This window comes from Nicotiana tomentosiformis, chromosome 12 (genome assembly GCF_000390325.3).
Source record: "Nicotiana tomentosiformis chromosome 12, ASM39032v3, whole genome shotgun sequence".
Taxonomy (NCBI): Eukaryota; Viridiplantae; Streptophyta; class Magnoliopsida; order Solanales; family Solanaceae; genus Nicotiana; species Nicotiana tomentosiformis.
In genome coordinates, this window is record NC_090823.1 from 11,568,130 (window position 1) to 11,585,975 (window position 17,846).

The 17,846-nt window shown below is 36.5% G+C and overlaps 1 protein-coding gene across 5 annotated transcripts in view; it reads left to right on the forward strand.

Annotated features, from left to right (window-relative positions):
- The window catches only part of LOC104106839 (F-box protein At5g03100-like), a 30,375-nt gene extending 13,504 nt beyond the window's left edge, over nucleotides 1-16,871 (forward strand). The window contains exons 1-3 of one of the 5 annotated variants that reach the window (XR_011412615.1): nucleotides 4,959-5,498; nucleotides 7,053-7,096; nucleotides 16,286-16,853. Coding sequence is in view for 1 of the 5 variants with exons in the window: in XM_033658815.2 (XP_033514706.1) it covers nucleotides 12,334-13,023; nucleotides 16,286-16,615 (1,020 nt within the window). In the remaining 4 variants the exon portion in view is untranslated. Of the gene's footprint in view, nucleotides 1-4,958; nucleotides 5,499-5,679; nucleotides 7,097-12,333; nucleotides 13,024-13,534; nucleotides 13,853-16,285 lie in introns of those variants that run through there. The other 4 variants (XR_011412612.1, XR_011412614.1, XM_033658815.2 and 1 more) reach the window with 4 other exon arrangements.
- The last annotated feature ends 975 nt before the right edge of the window (nucleotides 16,872-17,846 follow it).

Sequence of the window (17,846 nt, forward strand, 5' to 3'; positions counted from 1 at the left end):
CCCTTTGGTAACTCCTACCTCTACCTTCTGTGATGAGAGTTTGTCCTTGATTTTCAGGCTTCTTTCTCATCTTCTCATTGAGTTGAAGAGCCGATGTGACATCTTTCAACTCAATTGTACGAAGATGGAAACGATTTCAATAGCAAGATGGTTTTATCTTCCTTCTCGATTTCCACTCCGAGGTTGGCGAGCTATGTGATTAGTCTTTAAACACATTTAAATATGACAAAAAATATGTACCTTCACCTATGTGTTTAACCTATAGATGCTTCTTCAGGTACAATTTATTTGTTAGTATTTTGGAGATGTATAGGCTTTCCAACCTTGTCCAAATGCCACATGCGGTGTCTTCATCAATGATGTTATTTACCACATCATCTGATAAGTGCAACCTGATTGCCCTAGCAATTCTTTCATCCAAGTCAGCCCAATCCTCAGCTTTCATGGTATCAGGCTTTTTGGGATCAGCACTAGTGCCTTGTGTAATCCTTGTTAGATGAGCAGATCCCTCATCCTTCTTTGCCATGTTGAGAAACTGTTATCTTCGTTAAATTTTGCTACCTCGTACTTTACACCGAATTTTTTCCCACCTAGTATAGTACTACCGACAGTGAATAGTATTTCTGTGTACAAATAGAACATGTGCTCTGATACCAGTTGTTGGTAATAAACCCCCATAGAAATAATATTCACGGTTATAATAACGGAACAATAATGTAGTACCGAGATACGGTAATCAACAAAAATAAAAAGAACAATAAGGACACAAAGATTTTAAACGTGGAATACCCTTTTGAATAAGAAAAAAAATCATGAGCCCGAGAGGAGCAAACTAATCCATTATAATGAGGAATTTTACTCCCAATAGTCCCGAGTAAAATACTCCAGAGACCACTATACACTCAAAAGAAATAACCTTCTTTTAAGATTCCCACCTTGCTATAATATCGCTCACAATCTCTATTTTCTCTCACATACTACACTACGTGTAAATACCTCACACTGCTCTCTAACTCTCAGTGATATTTCTATGAGATTGGTGTGATGAAATGAGAGTCGAAGCTCTCCTTTTATAGGTGAGAAAATGTTTCCCACGGCAACCAAAATTGGTTTTGGTTCTGCAAGTTGCAAACTTGAAAACTTTCAAATTGGCAAGTTGTTATCCACCGCCCAACTTAGCCAATCACCCTCTTGCTATTATTGTTTTTCTTTTTTATTATGGGGATGGACCCCACAATGATCCACTGTGACAACTCCATACCCCAACTTACAACTTTCCCATTTAAATACCCCAACTCAATAGATAAATACTATAATAAAAATTCTGAATGTTGACCATGTTATGTGGCAACGAGATAGTCTATATGGCGAAAGTGCGTGGATATCACGCTAAAAGGGTGCGTTCATAGGAAAATTCTAATTAAAAAGGAAAATTATAGGTAAAAGATAATCATAAGAATACAAAAATAGAAAGAAAGAAATCAAACCAATTCATAATCCAAAATCTAATCTGAAATCTGTAATTTTAAAAGTTAAATAAAAAAATCTAATTTGTAATTCAAAAAATCAAACAAAAAATCCAATTTTTTTTGGATTTTTGTTTGAATTTCGGTTGTGTTCAACCTATTATCACGGAAGAAATTCAAAAAATAGCCACATTTACAAGTGGTCATTCAAAAATAGTCACAGTTTCAAAAGTAATAGAAAGCCACTTTTCATATAAAGATAAATCTGAACGAAAACACTATTCAAAATTCAGAAAATACTCCAGCATAATTTTCTGGAATTTCAGTATAATATACTGGAGTTCCAGCATAAGCATACTCGAACTCCAGTATAATATATTGGAGTTCCAGCATAAGTATACTCGAACTCCAGTATATTATACTGGAGTTCCAGTATAATATACCGGTCCAACATAATATGCTGAAAGTTCATATACTGGTGCTCCAATGTCCAGTATATTATGTTGGAACTTTTCGCGTGTTGGAGTTTCATCATAATATGCTGGAAGCTCATACACATGTGCACCGATCTCCAGTATATTATACTGGAACTTTCCATGTTGCAGCAAAATAGTGACTATTTTTCAATGACTTTGCAAACGCTGACTAATTTTGAATGACCGGTCCGAAAACTGGCTAGCCCGTGCTATGTTTACTATTATCATCCCTAGGCCAGACCAAAATTGTTTAGCCCAATAACAAATTCTAAACCCAATTATCTCACTCCACTAACCCAAACCCGAAATGCCCCCGCGACTCAAAATATACGAAATCGGTCGATACTATGGGTGTTTAACGGGCGGGATGGGACGGGTTGGATACAAAAATATTAGCCTATCCGTTTAACGTTGCGGGCTGTTAGCAGGCTGTACTTTTTCGGGGTTTTTTTTTGTCCGTCCGGGTTCGGGCTTAGCGGGTTGTTAGTAGGCCGTGGAATTTTTTTTTTTTTTTTAAATAAATTTTGTTTTTCTTATTCAATGTTATTGATACTTAAGTGTTTGCAAACTTTTAAGGCTTAGAATTAAACTTTGAAGTTTAAAATTTGAAATTTGAATTTTATAATTTTAAAATTAAAATTTGAAAGTAAGTGGCTAGAAAAAATTATTTAATAAGACCAATATGCAATATGTAAGGATCAAGCTCCGAAAATTTTTATTTGATATTTTTATTGAATAATATATAATACTTCAAATTAAGTTGCAATTTCTTTTTTGATTTTGTTATTTTTGAACTTGCAAATTAAAAGTTTACAACAATTATAAAAATAAAAAAAAATAGTACATCACATGCTTTGCATCAGTTTTATAAGTTCATCCATGTCAACATGAGGTTCTTGATTTCCGGCATTGGTTGAATCAGAACCATAAACCATTATATCTCCAATTTCTTAGCAGAAGGGTTTAAAATAGCACCAATTAGGTAAATAGGGGGAATTGAGTAAAAATATTTTTTAAACTTATCTAGTATAGATTGAACAACAGAAGTATATCCTTTTTTCTTCTTCAATTTATGTAGTAAAAGAAAAATTTCAATAATATGAACTAAACCATTTGCAATAGTAGGATAATAAGCTCCAGAAAACTCAAGTGTAGCCACATAAAAATTTTGTAAAAACTTTACAACATCTTCAATGACATCCCAAGTTCTAGATGTTAACAAACGGCTAGGATCGGTACAATGAGAATTAGCAATTTCAGTTATAGGCATTCTATATTTATAACAACATGTTAAGAATAAATAAGTATAATTCCACCTAGTAACTATTTCTTCAGACATGAGTCTTGGTTTTAGTCCATAGTGTACATATTTTTCTTTAAATGCATTTAATCTAGCACTTCTATTATTTCCTTGAATTACACCAACAGCTCTTCTAACTAAAGTGATATCATCTCTAAATAATTCAAGGCCACTCTTCACAATCAAATTATAAATATGACATGCACATCTAACATGAAATATTTCAGGAAGTGGTGGGTGTAGATGTAATTTTAATATTGTAATAGCAGCATTATTGTTAGAAGCATTATCAAATGACACACACAAAACTTTTTCTGCAAGATTATAAAATATAGCAACTTCATGGATAGTATTACTTATAAATGCACCAGTATGACTTTGATCTTCATCATATTTAAAAGCAATAATATGTTTTTGCATACAAAAATTACCATCTATCCAATGACATATAACAGTCAAATAATCATTACCATTTACAGCACGACCAATATCAGAAGTAAGAGAAATTCTACAAGAAAGACTGGTGAACAAATAACGTATATATGTCTGATATTGTCCAAAAAGCCTAAAGATATCAGCTCTACAAGTACTTCTAGGAATACCTTTAAACAAAGGCTTATAAATTCTTTGAATATAAGTAACAAGATATGGTGAAGCAGCAAAACTAAAAGGTAAACAACCTAAAACAATCATTTTAGCTAATTCTTCCCGATCTTTCTTAATATCGTATTTACCCATTAACCCTCCAGTACCCGGTTTAAGTTTTTGTTGCCCATCTTACTCATCTACTCCCCAATCAAGAGGGTGGTTGTCTACCATATGCCTACGAAGTTGACCCGTTCTCCCTCCCTTACCGGTCTCATGTTTATAAATATCCTTACAAATTCTACATCTTACATAATTTTTATCTTCTTCTAATCTGTCAAAAAAATTCCAACACTTACTTCTTAATCTTCAATTCTTCTTAATAGTGAAGGGAGGCCTATTTGTATTACCACGACTTTCACCTCTAATATTTTAAGTTTGACTAGCATTACCAGGTGTAGTTGGTGGTGTTTCAAGATTATCAAGTGATGGAAATGGAATATCATCTAAATTATCATCTATACCGTAATTTTCTTGAAGTCCCTCATAATCTACATTTAAATTTTCACTTGAACTTTCAGAAATATGTTTAAAGCTACTAGAAGAACAAGCACCACCTCTTGATCTTTTAGAAGTTTTCTTACTACCGCCTCTACTAGTGCACGCTTTTTTGGCTACTCTAAATATATCCATTATATAAATTAAATTAATAATATTAAATAATAAAAAAATATACACCAAAGAAGAGAAAGATATAGAACGAGTGTACCAGGATTTCGGATGCCGCACTAAATTTGATATCAAAAACCAAACTTCAATTGATAGATTGATACTTGATAGTTGATACCACACTTCACTTGAATACTTGATATTTGATAATAATAATTTTGTAATGGCTAAACTAAATATTTGATGAAACTTGAAATAATAAGTAATTGAGAATTTAAGAACAATAATCAATAATATCAAGATAGAATTAGAGCACTAAGAGAGTGAATTGTGAGAAAAAATGAGAAGGGGGATATTTATCCGTTAACGGGCTTAGCGGGTTCCGGTGTACCGGTATCAAAAAAAACTGTTCCTTTGAAATACGCCGCCCCACGCTACAGTATCTGGCTGAACTGGGCTGTAAACGGGTCAGCCCGCCCGATTATTTGGAAGTTTTCGGATGGAGTACATCGAGGTTTATTCATACTCTTCACTAATCCAAAATTAAGATATTTTTTTTTGGGGGGGGACTTTTTATTTGCTATTGAATCATCAGTTTAGTAGCATCAACAAGCCATTACTTAGGATAATCTGGTAACTAAGTAAGTATGAAAGAATTACATTCTCATGGCCAATTTGATTGATTCACAAACCAGCCTTGAACACTATGATGTGGCTAAATGCAGTCTAAGCTGTTTTTACGAATTATTCAAACAATTTTCATGTTATTTGTTGAGTGTGTTGCATTTCCTTGTTTTGCCATATTATGGTTTATCTATTTGGTTTATAAGTACCTGTCCATACTGGAGTTGAAAGGGTGGAAGTCTCCACCATCAAGCTGGAAATTCTTAAAAGTTAATGAAGGCTTAGAACCGTTGGACTTCCCTGGAATTTGCAGCTTTCTACAGAGTTCATTGTATCTTGAGAAGTTGGTCATTGATTGGTACAATTACAAAAAAAAAAGTAAGTTTCGTTTAGACCGTTCTTTTTGTTATACTTCATGTTATCTATATCAAACAACTATTAGTGGAAGACGAAGATGATACCTATCAACATATTTCAGATCTTAAGTACATTATAAAAAAAATTGAACTTTTTTTATATAATTCAAACCACCTTAGTGGTATTTTTATATCGATAATGATAAGAGGTCACAAAGAGGGGTGCTTGACTGCCTTTCCTCTTCAAAAAAAGATAAGACTTGAGCCGATTCAATTCTCAAGTAAAGAGAAGGTTGAGAAGGGTTCAATCTTTGACAAAAGTGTCGGAGATAAGCCTATAATGTGTAAACAAAAAAAAGTGTTTCTGTATAGGACTCCTATTTACAATGTGAAACATAATTAGCCTAGGTACTTGATGAGCTTTTCAACAATAGCTTCTAACTTGTGGAGAGTCTTGCTCCTCTGTACATTGTTTCTGTAAGAACTAAAAAGGAAAAAGAGAAAGAGTAGTATTCTCAAGTAACATGTGAGCTGACAGAAGGATCTAACCGGGTGGTAAGCTTTGAGCTTTCTTTCGAAGTATGAAAGAAGGGACCTGCCACTTGTCAAACTTAAATGCCCTCTAGCTTATCTTGGTAGTGAGTTAAAACTGATTTTTTTTTTCTGCATTCAATGGTTGACTGTATTCAGCTAGAATCAGCCACACCATTGGCTTCTCTGTCACAGTGTGTCACCTTGAATCAACTCTTTGATCTCTTCAATATTAGGTTCATGGTTCCAAGAAGGTTTTGTTATTCCTTTATCAACATTCAAAATAAGTAGAGTCGACTTCCACACAAATACTCTAATATGATGTCCAGGACACCATTTAAGCCCATGGGAAAGCGCAAATGCTTCAGCCTCATTGTTGTTCCATGGCCTAGTGGGACTGCAACTGGCCATCTATGTTTAGTTTTACCCATCCTAGATCGGGTTTGCACCATTTGACAATAGTGCTTGTCCATCGAGGTGGATGTTTCTCAATGTGCACAGAAATTGCTCCAGGAAATGCATAGTTCAAATTTTAGCAACTTTATTTGAATGCTGCTTTTCAAGGATTTCAGAATCTTCTTTTTTTGTATTGAAAGTTGATGGTTTCTCTTTTCTAAATCTGCTAAATCAGCATGCTTATTGTTCTGTATTTGTGTAATATGTTTAGAGGAACTTTTGTTCTCTCAGTTTATTCTCCTCAAGAAAATAGCTTAGTTTGAGTTGCTCAATGAAATTCCATGTTGTCACTATCAAAATTTATTCTGTGAGTAATCCAATTCTACAGTCAAACTCTTTTATAGTTGAAAGATGTTTAACAAGCGATAGTACTCACCTTCATGCGAGGAGTTAAAGGATCAGCTTCAATAAAGCTTTGAGATATCCTTTGTTGTTTGCATGTACCACTTTTAACATTTGATAAGCACTTGACATTGTTCCTCGAATCTAAAAATTCATCACTTTTTGTTTTATCCACAATCAACTTCTTGGCTTTCTACTTCCATCTAAGGAGAATAACTGGTTAATATTAGTGGATTCTTTCCTGCAGGACATGCTGTTAAAGTACACAAATAGGGATGAGCAGATCAAGAGGTTTGAGACACATAATTTTAACTGCTCATTGCCACATCTGAAGACCATCAAGTTCATTAACTTTCTTGGACCATTAAGTGAAAATATGTTAGTACTGTCATTGGTAAAATATTTACTCAAGAATGCAACAGCACTAGAAAAATTCATCATTGTTGTCACATACCAATTAAGTGATGTGGATGAGGATTATGTTAAAATGGAACAGGAGTTCCTAAGCTTTCCAAGATCCTCTCCACACGCTTCAATTGTTTTTTCTTATTGACAATCTTTGGCCCCTATCATTTGTATTGATGGCAACATACTTAACAGTTGTTACTTTATGTGTGACACTGGTTTGTAGTTGATAGATGAGGTCAGGATTGTACTTGTTAGCATCCAAGGAGTTGCTAGTAGTTCTTCATGTTTCAGTACAGTGTGTTTATTCTCTGATCATGTAATTTGCTTGCTCTCAGGTTGATTGTCATTTTGCGAAAATTGTATTTCCTAATACATCATGAGTCGATAGGCTTGTTTCTGTTGGCATATGTTATTTGATATTGGTGGAAATGGAACTTTAAATAATTAAACTCTCCCACCACCCTTGCACACAATCAGAATAGCTTCTCTCTCCCGCTTTATTTCTTTTCTAATGTAGGACAGGACCTATCTATTTCTTAACTATGTGGCCTTCACCATTATTCCCTGTAATTTATCATTTATCACTTGATTTCGTAATTAAAGTATCAGAATGCTGGTAAATGTTATAGAACTTTGACAAATATTCACTCTTTATATTTTTTTCTATTGCATATAGATGTAACCTAAGTTGTGCGGACTCTTCGATTTTGGTGCCGTCCCCGTCCCGATACGAGACGGGGACAGGAGCAGGATACGTCCCGGATACGGTCAACTGACTTCGGACACTTTTGTTGACTGCCATGGAAATGGAAATTGAGCTAGAACAGAGACGAGCTTGAGAGGAGAGAATGTGATTCTGTAAAATATCAAAAACTGAATACAATCACTGTACACTCGTGTATATATACAATTAATCTACAGTGTTAACTAACTTCTGGAACCTTCTAACTGATTGCCAACTAACTAGCTTAACTGACTAAATAAGATTAACCACCTACTCACTGCTAACTTGACTCTAGTTACATCAGCTTGTTAGCTTTAACCATTGTCAACACTCCCCCTCAAGCTGATACTTGAATACAGATTCTTCACTCCAAGTCTTTGAAGCAGGTAATCATGTTGTGCCTTTCCCAAACCTTTTGTAAGGATATCTGCTAGCTGTTCATTGGTTGACACATGCTCAGTTTGTATTAGGCCCTGCATTATTCTTCCTCTTACAAAGTGACAATCTATATCTATGTGTTTTGTCCTTTCATGGAAAATAGGATTAGCTGCAATTTGGATTGCAGCCGTGCTATCACACATTAGCTTCACTGGCACTTGTTCTTCAACTCCCAGCTCTTTGAATAGTCCTACTAACCAGATAATCTCAGCTGTGCGAGATGCCATGCTTCTGAACTCAGCTTCAGCAGAGCTTCTTGACACTGCCCCTTGCTTCTTTGACTTCCATGAGATTAGAGCATCTCCAAACTTTACTAACTACCCTGTTACTGATTTCCTAGTTTGTACACAAGCCCCCTAATCTGAGTCACAGTAGGCCAGTAACTGATTGGTGTTCTGAGCAGGCATGAACAAGCCCACACCTGCTGCCTGTTTAACATATCTCACCACCCTAAGGGCAGCTTCCATGTGTGAACCTTTGGTCTGTGCATAAACTCTTAGTACTTGAACAACAAATCCTAAGTCAGGTCGAGTCAGAGTAAGATAGAGTAGTCTTCCCACAGGTCTCTGATAAGGCCCTAGATCCTTGAGGAGATCCTCTTGAGTGCCCTTCTGAACAGTCTTGTCATATTCCTCAGAAGTGAGGTTTTGGTTGAACTCTAGAGGAGTGCCTGCAGGTTTTGCTCCCCCTAATCCTGATTCAGCAATAAGCTCTAAGGCATACTTCCTTTGACACATAACAATTCCTTCTCTGGACCTTGCAAACTCAATGCCAAGAAAGAATCTCAATTCTCCCAAGTCTTTCATTTTGAACTTGGTTTGTAAGTCTTTCCTTGTCTGAGTTAGCAGCTGTTGACTACCGACTGTAATCAATAAGTCATCAACATATACTAGTATTATAGTGATATCACAGCCTGTCTTCTTAGTGAAAAGAGAGTAATCATAATGACTTTGTTGAAACCCCATCTGAACTAGAGCTTCTGTCAGCTTTTTGTTCCATTGTCTTGGTGCTTGTTTAAGCCCATACAGGGACTTATGTAGTTTGCAGACCTTCAGATTCTCCCTCTGTCTAGAAAACCCCTGAGGAAGCTGCATATAGACTTCTACTACTAGATCACCATTTAGGAAAGCATGATGGACATCCATCTGATAGATGAACCAGTGTTTGGATGCTGCCAGGGCCACTATTGATCTGACTGCCACCATCTTTGCCACATGTGAGAAGGTCTCTATATAATCCAGTCCCTCCTTTTGACTGTAACCTTTAGCTACCAATCTAGCTTTATATCTCTCTATCTCCCCTGAGGCCTGGTACTTGATCTTGAATATCCATTTGCAACCAATAGGGGTCTTGTCAGGAGGAAGATCAATAACACTCCATGTGTGATTAGCTTCTAGAGCAGCAATTTCAAGCTGCATTGCTTCTACCCATTTTTGGATCCAAAGCAGCCTCTCTGAAAGTCTGAGGCTCTTTGATAGCTGTGTATGCTGACAGAGCCTGCTTGTAAGGCAGTTTAATAGCAGCATAGGACACATATGAAGCCATAGGATATTGACATGATTTGTTCTTGACAGGAATCACATAATCCAGCATCCAGACAGGTTGCTTCCCTGTTCTAGTGGACCTTCTTATCTCCTGTGGAGGTGAAATCTCAGAAGGTTGATCATGAGACTCTGAAGTTGAAGCAATATGCTGATGTTCTTCATTAGGTGAGGCAGTGGCACTATGCTGATGTTCTTCATTAGGGACATAAGAAGTAGCATGAGGTAGTTCTTGACAGGCAGCAGAGGGATGTGAGGAGGCACCCTGTGAGTAGGCCTCTGCAGCTGGTAGCAAGTCAAGAATAGGAAATATAGGGGTATCAACATCCTTCATATGTTTGAAGGGAAAGAGATGTTCCTGAAATACTACATGTCTGCTCACAAATAAGGACTTGGTGTGCAGACTGTAGAGCTTGTATCCCTTTTGTGTTGAAGAATAGCCTAGCAAGACTGCAGGAAGAGCTCTTGGTGCAAACTTATCATTCTCCTTTGGACTGGATGCATAACATAGACACCCAAAGACTCTAAGGTGTGTGAGGGAAGAAGGATGCAAATAAAGCATTTCAAAAGGTGATTTATTATGTAATACTCTGGAAGGCAGCCTGTTAATAAGGTAAACTGCAGTTCTAACACATTCACCCCAGAACTTTAGAGGAACAGCTGCTTGAAACCTGAGTGATCTGGCCATTTCAAGGATTGTTCTGTGTTTTCTCTCTACCACTCCATTCTGCTGAGGAGTGTAAACACAGGAACTCTGGTGAATAATTCCAAGAGAGGAGACCAATGCTTTGAAGTCAGCACTAAAAAATTCACTCCCATTATCAGTCCTGAGAGTTTTAACACTAGTCGAGAAAGTATTCTGCACTGTGGTTAAGACGTTTCTGATGACCACTATAGCATCAGACTTAGAATTAATTAAGAACTTCCAAGTATATCTAGCATAGTCATCCACAATAGTGACAAAGTATCTTTTTCCATCATATGTAGGTACCCTATAGGGCCCCCAGATATCACAATGTACCAGTTCAAATATTGCTTTAGTAGCTGCAATACTCAACTGAAAAGGTAACTTTGATTGCATTGCTACAGGGCACAGTGTACAATGATATGAACCTACATTTTTCAATGCTCTAAGTACATCATGCCTTTTGATTACATCAATAGGAGCATGTCCTAATCTGAGATGCCATAGGTGAGTAGATTCAGAACTAAGGTTAGCTGTGTGTGTACATTTATTTAACAACTGTGATTTCTGGAGTGAGTTCCCTTTCAGCAGATAGAGTCCATGCTCTTCCTTACCAATCCCCAGCACCTGACCATTGTAGAAGTCCTGAAATATGCAGAAATCAGGGAAGAATGCCACTAAGCACTGGTAAGTTGAGAAACATACAGTAGATTGTACTTAAAGTCGGGTATAAACAACACATCACTAATATTCTGGTCTTTAAGTACTGTAGTATTTCCTGAGTGTGATACTGTCACTATATTTCCTCTTGGTAATTGAACTGTGCCTCTTTGATGTTTTGGTAAAACCTGATAATTGTTTAACATCTGTAGATTGGATGTCATGTGAATTGAGGCACTTGTGTCTACTATCCAGTTATGATTAAGATACTTGGATAGTAAGGCTATCAGAGTACCTGCAGCAGCAGCCTTGGAAGATGATCCCTCCTCAGCACTTTTGTTGAGCAGCTGGACAATCTGTTGATATTGTTGTTGTGTGAGATAGGGTACAGGTGGTGCAGGCTGAGAATAAGTGGCAGATTGAGGCATCATAGATATCATAGGGTATTGAGGCATAATAACAGGTTGAGACACTACAAAATTATCTCCTCTACCATGTTGACCTGCATGTTGGACTCCAGCCTGCATCTGTGGCCCTTCTCCCTGCCGATGGACATCAGCACTAGCATGATTAGCATATAGACCAAGGGTTCCTCCTTTCTTCTTAGGTTTAAAATCAGCTGGATAGCCAATTAGCTTATAACAGTTTTCCTTAGTATGTCCTTTGTAGTGGCAGTATTCACATTGTACTTGATTTCTCCTTTGTTTGAAATTACCTCCCGAGTTAACAGAGGTTCTATTACTGTAAAGAGAAGTACTCTCCATTGTCTCAGACACTTGAACTGTTTGTGAGAAATTTGCCGAACTCCTTTGACTTTCCTGATCCACTAGTAGAGAGTAGGCCTTGTTGATACTAGGAATTGGGTATATCATCATAATTTGGCTTCTGGACTGTGAGTAAGATTCATTTAGGCCCATGAGAAATTGCAGAAGCCTGTGTTGTTCAAAGTGCTGAGCATACTTCTTCGATTCTGGATATGGACAACCAGGACAGGGCATGAGAGCATCAAACTCATCCCAAAGATCCCTCAGTTTCGAAAAATAATCAGATATGGTCATGGTTCCTTGAGTCAATGTATGAATTTCTCTATGGAGATAGAGAACTCTCGAACCATTCACTTTATCAAACATTCAGGGTCGTTTTCTATGATTACGAGGAGAAGAGTTATGTTAAAGATGTTGATTTATGGGTACATTTTGCAATTAAAGTTGCTAATGTTGAAGATTTTACACTTGAAATTGAATCTGGTGGTCAATATGAGGTTCCTCAGTTTGCATATAAGAATACATCGCTGAGGAATTTGGTTTTATGCGGCTGCAAACTGAACCCTTCTGGTAGTGTTAACTGGAGTAGTCTCGTCTCTCTTTCCATTAGGATCATTGAATTGACAGATGGTGCAATGGGAAAAGTATTATCTGGTTGCCCTAACTTGGAGTGCTTGGAACTGTATAATGTTTCGGGCATTCATCGTTTGGAAATTAGCTCTGTGAAGCTGAGAAAACTGGTCATTGATGACTACATGGATGGGAAGCTAGAAATATTAGCCCCATATATTCAGCATTTGCAAATTTCGGGGTTGTGCGATCAGATACACTTGCGCCAGAGAAATGTGGCTTCACTTGTCACCGCAGTCCTTGGCTATTCAAATTTTGAATGGAGATATGAAGAAGATAACTTCGAGGAGGAGTTTAGCTACTTGAAGGAATTTCTTCATGGTGTTGCCCAGGTTGAGAATCTTGAATTGGGTCCCTGGTGCATCGAGGTCTGTTCATACTCTTTGCTATCCAATATTTAGAATCTTTTTTCGTTTTGCGACTTTTTACTTACTAGTTTAGTAACATTAGCAGTGCCACTACTTAGGATAATCTGTTAACTAAGTTATTAAGTAGTAATTAATTAAATTCTCATGACAAGATCGATGGGACAGAGTGAGCTGATTTAAATAAGACCTTTTGAACTAAATTGTAGATGATGAACTGTGAGAGTAAAGTGGTTGCAATGGAAAGAACAACATGTTAAATTGGGATTATTTTACAGCGATCTTACTCTTTTTAAGTCATGTGAACGGGTTTTTTGAAATGTTCAAAAGTCCATCGTCGGATTTCCAAACCGACCTTGAACACTTTGATGTGCAAAACGCATTCGCATTGTCCAAGTTGTTTTTACGATTTATTCAACAATTTGCATTTCATTTGTTAACTATGTTGCATTTCCTTGTTTTGACATAGTCTGGTTTATCTATTTGGTTTATAAGCTCCTGTCCATATTGTCAGACAAGAGTGGGTTGCTATAGTGATAATCACCCTCCACTTCCAACCAAGAGGTTGTGAGTTCGAATCACCCCAAGAGCAAGGTGGAGAGTTCTTGGAGGGAGGGAGCCGAGGGTCTATCGGAAACAGCCTCTCTACCCCAGGGTAGGGGTAAGGTCTCCGTACACACTACCCTCCCCAGACCCCACTAGTGAAAGCCCGAAATTCTTAAAACTTAATGCAGCCTTGGAACAGTTGGACTTCCCTGGAGTTTGTAGCTTTCTACAGAGTTCATCGGATCTTGAGACATTGGTCATTGACTGGGACGATCATGATTCAAGAGTAAGTTTCCTTTAGACCTTTTTTTTGTTCATTTTATCAACACCAAACAACTATTAGTGGAAGAAGAAGATGTCACATATCAACACATTTCTAATTTCAAGTACTTTTGGGAAAACAAAATCATAGAAGAAGATGTGGTATATTTCATAGATAATATGGTTACAAAGAGGATGACTTGACTGCCTTACCTCTTCAAAAAAATAAAAAAAAAGGTAAAAATTGAACTGATTCAACCCTTAAAAGAAGATTGAGAAAGGTTCAATGTTTGACAGAAGTATCGGATTTAAGCCCCTAGTGTGTAAGCAAGAAGAGTGATTCTGTATAGGAGGAGGACTCCTATTTACAATGTGAAACTTAACTAGCCTAAGTACTTGATTAGCTTTACAACAATAACTTATAACTTTGGATACTTGCTCCTCTGCACATTGTTCCCATAAGAACTAAAATGGAAACAATGTGAGGAGTATTCTCAAGTAACATGTGAACTCACAAAAAGATCTTACCGGGAAGTTTATCTTATTGCATTATTGGAGGTAAGCTTTGGGCTTTCTTTCGAATTCTGTAGGAAGGGAGCTTCCACTTGTACGTCTTGGTAGTGAGTTAAAGTTGTGATCAGTGATGAAGAGACTGACATTTTGAAAGGTTTGGTTACAATTTGTGAAAAGACTTCTGTTTCCTCTTCAAGTTTGGATATTTCCTTTTTTCTTTGTCCAAGATTTCAACTTTTTGCCTTATTGTGAGTTGTGGAGAATATTAGTATATGTTTTCATTGAGTTTGAATTTATGGGGATTTAGAAACTATTTTAGTTCAGCTCCGTTCTCATCATTTTTCTGTGTTTAAGCTCAAGACTTTCAGTTTGTTCTCCCTTCTTTGAAGAACACAAGAATTATTTGCAGTTTTGTATTGCTGTGTGTTTGAATTTAGAGCTGAAACTGTTATGAATAGACAGAACCATGTTGCCAACTTTTGTTGATAAGTAAGGTAAATTTTATAAATGGAATGGACAGCACTAAGAAAGTTGTCTAAATTTACATATTGTGCAATTTCCTGATCATATCTAACAAGGAATCTACATTATTTACATAGGCCAAGTTGCACCGAAAAGGTAGCAAGGAAATACAAATAAACTTAAGGCTATGTATATTCCTCCTTTTGCCTTCAAAAATTCTGTTGTTTAAATAGTAGCCAGTTGCAACTCCTCTATATGTTGCAGGACAGTAAAGAATTATTTGTGTTTTCGTATTGCTCTGTTCTCATCATTTTTCTCTAGCTTCTCTTGGTAGTGAGTGAAAGCTGAAAAATTTCTTCTCTGCGTCCAATAGGTGGCTCTATCCAGCTAAAGAATCAGCCACACCTTGACTTCTTTACCTTGAATCAACTCTTTATTCTCTTCAATAATAGGTTCGTCGTGCCCAGAAGGTTTTGCAACTCCCTTGACAGCATTCAAAATAAGTGAAAAGTCTGCTTCCACCCAAATGTTTCTATTATCATCTTCAGGACAACATCTAAGCCCATAGGGAAATGCAAATTCTTCAACCATATTGTTTATTTTATGGCCTAGTGAGTACACATGCCATTATAATATCACTAGCTAAGTTGGTCGGACGCGGGTGCAGGTGTCCGATACGGGTGCGGATTTAGAGGTCGGTTTCGAGATTTAAATTCTAAGATTCTGGGATAAGGATCCTAGTACGGATACGGGTGCGGAGATCTGACTAAAAATAATTCCAAAAAATAAAAATATCTCTAACTTATGAGAAATTTTGTGGAATACTTACGTTTAGCCGGTAAAGTGTGGATTTTTTTTATTCTCAAGTTGTAGATAAGTAAATGATTGATTTCTAAGGTATGCTATTTTTTTCAAATTTACCCTAGTTTTGGTTCTAATTTCGGTAATTAAATTGTATCTTGTCTCGAATTTTTCATCTGGCATGGTCAAAGTACCCAAAATTGTTTGACCAAATCCGGTGCGGATCCCACACCCATACTAGCGTCGTTTCGACATGGGTACTGCACCTAAACTATCATGTTGAAGCAACTTAGATCACCAACATAGTTTCTCACTATACCACCTTCTCCACATTTTCCTTGTCTACAACTGTTATCCATGTTTAGTTTTACGCGTCATGGATCAGATTTGCAACACTATCGAAATTGTTTCTATGAGTCAGCAAGTTCGACAGCCAATTTTTTGGTAGTTGTAGGAAAAAAGATGTTTAATAAGGGGTATTGTACTCGGTACTCACCTTCATGCGAGCAGATAAATGATCGGCTTCAATGAAGATTTGAAACATCTTTTTTCTTGTTTGCCTGTACCACTTTGTAACATTTGCGAAGCACTTGACATGTTCCTTGAATCTAGAAATTCATCACCTTTTTATTTTATCCACAAAGGAGAATAAACGGTTAATATAGCAGATTTTTTCTTGCAGGAGATACTGTCAAAGTACACAAATGAGGATGAACAGCGCAGGAGGTTTGAGACATATAATTTTAACAGCTCATTGCTACATTTAAAAACCATCAAGATCATTAACTTTGATGGACCACTAAGTGGAAATAAGTCTATACAGCCGTTGGTGAATTGTTTGCTCAAGCATGCAACAGTGCTAGAAAAGTTCGTCATTGCCACCAGATACAAAAGGAGTGATGTGTCTCGGGATTATGTTAAAATGGAGCAGGAGTTCCTAAGCTTTCCAAGATCCTCTCCGCATGCCTATTTGGCAGGTCCCTATTGTTTGAATCAATTGCAACATACTTAGCAGCTGTTACGTTATGTTTTAAACTGGTTTTGTAACTGCAAGAGAAGGTTAGGATTGACTTGTCAGTATCCAAGGAGTTGTTAATAGTTCTTCATCATGTCTCAGTGACAATATGTTTATTCTCTGATCATCATGTAAGAAAGTTTGCTCTAAATTTTTGATTTCTATTCATATTGCTGAATCTTGATCATGTTTTTATATTATGTGTACAAGGACTTGTTTCTGTTGGCATATGTTATTTTAGTTGGTGGAGAAAATATTTACAAAAGGAAAGAAATAGCATGTTCTTTGAAAGAAATGCAGAAGCTACTCGTGACTGAAATAAGTGTTTGAATTTAGTTAGTTTTTGGTGTAAATTGAAAAGTCTATTTCTTTGATAGACTTTACATTCGGGAGCAGCCTCAGGTGTACATAGTTTTTTGTATTCAACAGCATGGTCTTTGTGCTCGGCCAGTTATATTCATTTTCTGCAGTTTATAGTGCACACAATTCATCTGTTCTGTAGGTTGGTTCTTTTGGTTGCAAATTTCTTGAAAGACTATTAATCCTAGTTCAGAGAGTTGTTAATGCAACTTGAACATTTTCACAGGGCACCAATTTTACCAAAAAAAAAAAGAAAAATAAAAGTCCATGGCTGTGATAGACTTTGTCTTAAGGAGTAGCCTGAGTTGTATATAGTTCTCGTACTCACTAGCATGGTCTTTGTGGTCAGGATAACGTCCAAATGTAGTGCATTTTTGGAGGATCCGTCACGGGTGCGATAATATTTTAAAGAGTCCGCACAATGTGGACTATGATTATAATTTATAAGATATTAGTTTCTAGACACACACGTTGTACGTGTATATCTTGTGTTAGTTATTAAGAATGTTATATAAAAAAATAAATTTTTAATTGTATACATATTCTAAAAGTATTTGCTTGAGTTGTAGTCTTTACATAATGTTAAATTACTGTATTAAATTGTGACCAATTAATTCCACTTGACTGTCTCGATATCCCAATATAGTTTGAGAGACTACCCTTTTCCTTCATTTACCAAGACACACTGAAGATCAAACTTCTTGAAAAGGAACCGTTCTTGCAAAATGAAAAGTCTTGGAAACAAAGGTATTTTCTTCTTTCATTTCTTTATTATGGTTCCTTTTTAATTGAATATTAACAATTACTCCCTCCTGTTCAAAATTTAATTGATTTTTTGGTCTTATTTTTGTGGTCCATAATATTTGAT